At 39.5% G+C, this 4,701-nt stretch overlaps 1 protein-coding gene across 1 annotated transcript; it reads right to left on the bottom strand.

The window, feature by feature from the left end:
- Positions 1–385: 385 nt before the first annotated feature.
- AAED1 (AhpC/TSA antioxidant enzyme domain containing 1) lies at positions 386–4,343 on the bottom strand. Its single transcript, XM_009328139.1, has 5 exons — positions 4,197–4,343; positions 2,610–2,663; positions 2,075–2,180; positions 1,699–1,830; positions 386–1,064 (listed from the first exon to the last, which is right to left on the bottom strand). Exons 1-5 carry the CDS (start codon positions 4,272–4,274, stop codon positions 937–939), a joined length of 498 nt encoding a protein of 165 aa, XP_009326414.1. The 5' UTR covers positions 4,275–4,343; the 3' UTR covers positions 386–936.
- Positions 4,344–4,701: the final 358 nt, after the last annotated feature.

Raw genomic sequence — 4,701 nt, forward strand, 5'->3', positions numbered from 1 at the left:
CTTATTTTAAAATTACTAAAAAGAAGTGGTTCATGGATGAAAGAGGGCACATCTACTTTAATGAAAGCAATAGATTCTGAACATACACATTTCTAGAAAAATGGGTAATATGAAATCTGACAGAACTGCAAACCAAAATGCTGTTGTCCTTAGCTCAGTTGTCTAGGACAGAAATAACTAAGGACATTTTTTCAGAGGCCTCTTGCTCTGAGAGAAAGTACATATATACAAAGGAGAATATTCTGCTGCAAATCTTCATAGGAAAACAATTGACTATGGCCTACTCCAAACTGACAATCTGATCAGAAATATGTTTAAGACACACCTCTCCCTGGTCCTACAGACCCACCTTTTCGTATGACACAAAAGAATTGCCGACAATGGATGATGTATTTAAAATATTTATTTAAAACTGTAAAATGTATTTAATAGTGTCTGCCAGTGCCAGATGCAAAAGTATGCATAAGCTTAAGTCCCAGTGTTTGAAACTGTGATTTTTCAAGTATTTTAATACAAGATTGTCACACGGTGCTGGAAGCTTTAAAACGTCGTTGAGAAGTATTGGATTGAAAGCCAGTGTGATCTGGTGAAGGTAAGAATCCCAAGTTCTTCTTGAGAAAAACCAGACTTTTTAGTTTAGTGCATCTTGAACAAGTATTTTAAACTATATTAGCAAGATTGTTTGATGAGGAAATAATAAGCTACAGGATTTTTTGCTGTAAGCGTCAGATGTGTTTTAGTTTTTGTTATCTTATACCCGATGGAAATAGCACTTCCGCGTCCATCTTCAGTGCCAGGTAGTTTATTCTGTGCTCCAATTTTCTAGATAAGGTTTCACATGTCCCATAAAGACACAAGAGTACCGATGCTGGTAGGAATTCACTGGAGAATTGTTCTTGTAGAGCACAAATAAAGAAATCATATATTGTGTCAGTGTCATATGTGAATAATCTGAGGTTTGTTTGTGAAATTTACTGTTTTAACACCTGCCAGCTGCAAAACTGTGTTAATGGGAACATGATCCAGCCTGTTTTTATCAAGGTGCAAAAAATGAACTTCATTGCCTGGAATGGAATGAGAATAACATGTAAATACTTGAATAAAATATTTATTTATTCAAAGACGTAAGTGAATCAAAGAAGCATTCTGCTTTCCTACTAGTTCTTGTATAAATGTGTACTAGCTCTTTAGATTGCACAATATACTCTTTTAAACAATGACAAAGATTTTTTTTTTAATTAAGTTACAGAAGCAAGGAACATTGAGGCATCTAACGGAATTAAATCTGCTGCAGCGTGATGTTGCCTAATGATTTGAAGAGATGACTTTGTCATATTGCAGCCCCCCCCTTCACACATTATTCTTCTACTAAAACCGCATGAAATGCCTAGAATCAAATGTGAAAGCAGGATGTCAGTGAACACCACGATGTCAAAAGAAACCCCTCCAAACTTCGAGGCAGTTGTTCCATCAGCACTCCTATCGATTTCTGCAGGACTGTGATCAGCTTTGTGCCACCTCTGTGGGAGGTGGGACTACACAATGACACTTCCACAGGTTCCTTCAGCCAGCAAAATCACACAGTTCAACACAAGACTGTCCCCTTGGGATCCACAAAGACAGCAGCCGAGATCGTAGTGTTAAAGCAAACAGCTGAAGGAGAAGACTGTGACTTTCACACAAAACAAAGCAGCTCACCTGGGCCTAAAATCAAAGCTCCTCCCTGCTGAGCGGGGTCTCCTTGAAAATCAAAAGCCGGGCCAGTCATTGCTCTCCACGTACTCCTAATGCTTCCCAGCAGCGTGTTTGACTTCACATGAGGGCTCCGCGCTAAACAAAATGGCAAAATACTTGTTATCTAGAAATACAAAAGTATATAAGGAGAACAATGAAATTGAACAGCTGCTATGAATAGTTTAGTTTCCTGATTACCAGTGTTTTGACAAAATATAGCCTACAAGAGATGGTCTAGTGGGCAACTCCCTTCCTATTTATACCGTGATCACACTATTTTATCAGAGCGTTCTTGTTTTGTTCTGTGTAAGTCCAAACAAGGTGAGAAAATTATTCTTACCTGATACATTATTACCTTCACCTCTTTTCATGCCAAGCGTTTTATAAATTTCCCTTTGTGGATCTACATACATTTCATGCGTATACCCAGTTAAACTGCAAAAGGGCTGCAAAATATATGCATACAAAAAAAGTAATATTTTTAAGGTTAAGACAGTAATTAGTTAGGATCTACTGACAGTGGAAAAAATACTGACACCCCGCCACCTCCCCCCCACCCCAATTTGGAAACCTGTGGATTTGTCATGTTAAATTAAGGGCCAAAAATACTTAGCCCCGAAAATTTTACTGAAGCAAAGCTTCCAGTGAAATCAAGAAAAGATGTTTCCTTAGCAAGCCCCACTGGTTTTTAAACTGAAAGTTTTAGTTACTTGCTTTATTCATGTACTACTATTAGAACTGCTTCATGAAAAAGAATACTGTCCTCTTTTTCTGTGGTTGCAAATGACCATCTTTTCACCCAGAGCGAAATCCCTCAAGGCAGACCATTAAGACACAATAGAGGGTACAATGTATTTAATGACTACTTTATTTACCTTGATGTGATGGTAAGATGACTGTCCAATAACTACAAGCCTCACATTTGCTTCCTAGAACAGAACATGGGTATTGAAACTGTAGAGAGGAACTCAGTGTTTCTGCATGGCTGCAAAGCATTAGCAGAATCTGGTGTCCTGAGTTAAGGATCGCAGTACACCGAGTTAAAATTATTTGAAATTAACATCACTTACACGTTTGGAGCCTGCACCTTTGTCTATCACCCACAGTTAGCAGCTACATAAATTTATTAAGTGAAAAAATATTTTTAAAGGTAACTTTTAAGTTACAGATGTGTACATTTTAAGTTTTCTGTAGCACTAGTAGCGTCATCTTTTCAATTGATTGCAACCTGCTATGATTTTGGAAATTCAAAATTTCCACTCAGTTGCACCTGCATCTAAAGAAGCAGCATGCAAATATTGGTGCACATACAAGTATGTCTGTGATTCGAATATACAGACGCTCATTAATAAATGTAACTGGCATCCACATGTACTGCTGTCTTTTGCAGGTGCAACATTAGGCCCGAGTCTTAAAACAGAGGCCAAAACTTAAGTTCATTTAGATGCCAGTAAAACAGTTAATAAAATATAAGGTTGTTTTAATATTAGGGTGTAATACTTGCCTTTCCCATATAGAATCATTTTGCTTGTTATGAAAAGAAGCCCTCCTACAAGACAGAATACTCGCACTAAGAAAAGCATGGATGGTTTTGATTCTCTGGATACGTTTATTTGAGCAGCCAAATTAAGAAAGTGTCATTCGGAGTAACACTGATTGAGCAGTTTAGAAAAATCTGTCCTGAGAAGGAGAGCTGCCAAAGAAATTGCCCCTTTTCATCCCCGACTTCCTAGTCCATCTAAGGCTTGCTGTCAGCAAGGAGCTGAGTCTCTGTCATCGGCTATGCTGCTGTTAGGAATAGAATATGACAGAATTTTAATCCGCAGCCTGGAAGAGTCAGATTGACCTTCCACATTTAGCAGGGGGATCATTGTCTTTCCCGGTATCTCCTACCACCCAACAAATACCCGTCCATAGCAACCCCTGCCCACTCCATTTCTCCTTTCTCTCACTATGTCACTCCTGTTTGTGCAGCTGCCTGGAGAACGGGTCACACAACTGATGCAGCTTACAAATAACCATAAAAAAAGAGACTATTTTTAATCCAGATCAATTTTCTGATCTTGTTCCATGCACAACCATCAGTCAGCCGTACCGGCATAATGGAAAGGGCAGCAGTTAGTCAGTGGTCAGGAGAAGACAGCTGCCCAGGCCACTACTAATACCAAAAGAAATGCCTGTCAGATGTCGGTTCAGAACACAGCAGAGAAAACAGCACCAAGCTAATAGGGCAGGGAGAAATAATGCTGCTGCAACAGAGCATGTAGTGCAATAAATCCTTTCCTGTGTCTCCTGGGCAGATACATCATGGCTGTTGTGGCAAACAATGAAAGTGCTAACTTTCTTCTGAGCTTTTTTTTTGATTCCTAGAAGGTTTAAGCCTCACACAAGCCTGCAGCAGGACATAACAAATCTGCTCAACTACAGCAACCCCATGTACATATTAAGGGCAGAGTACTTACTTGTAAAAACGCTTTGGGGACTTTTGCCAGGTCTTCTACATACTCCTTACAGGTGTAACATAAAAAATTCTGCAACATAGCCAGTTGAACATGTCAGAAACAGGCAAAATTGCATAGCAATGAAGCATCAGATTCTGACTTGGGGCACAAACCATTTTGGAGGTGATCAGGAACTGGGAACAGGAAAGATCAAAGTTCTTTGCAGTCACCAAACTTGGATTAGGATCCTGTTTAATCCAAGCCTGAACAAGGACACCGGGCTCGGGGCCTTGCTAATATTTTTATCTCTGGATATTTTAAGAATGTGAGAGCTGGCTTGCCAGCTGGGAAATCAGGGAACACAGTACTTGCTTCCCTAAACACACGGGTGAAGAATTATTTCCTTTCAGGTAATTACTGTATAATTTTACTAAAGAACGGGGGTTCTTAGAAGCAGAACCGATCTGCTCTGTATTTTCTTTTCTCTCTGCTCCAGCCTAGCTTGTGTGAACTCCCCGCTCCCCCT

Source organism: Pygoscelis adeliae, unplaced genomic scaffold (assembly GCF_000699105.1).
Source record: "Pygoscelis adeliae isolate BGI_AS28 unplaced genomic scaffold, ASM69910v1 Scaffold45, whole genome shotgun sequence".
Classification (NCBI taxonomy): domain Eukaryota; kingdom Metazoa; phylum Chordata; class Aves; order Sphenisciformes; family Spheniscidae; genus Pygoscelis; species Pygoscelis adeliae.

What these genes read in the sequence shown, in the direction of transcription:
- AAED1 (XM_009328139.1), bottom strand. Translation starts at nt 4,274, where the DNA reads ATGTTGCAGAATTTTTTATGTTACACCTGTAAGGAGTATGTAGAAGAC. An exon ending in CATCTTACCATCACATCAAG is followed by an intron (nt 2,181 to 2,609) that starts GTAAATAAAGTA and finishes TATATTTTGCAG; the next exon opens with CCCTTTTGCAGTTTAACTGG. An exon ending in TGAAGGTAATAATGTATCAG is followed by an intron (nt 1,831 to 2,074) that starts GTAAGAATAATT and finishes CATTTTGTTTAG; the next exon opens with CGCGGAGCCCTCATGTGAAG.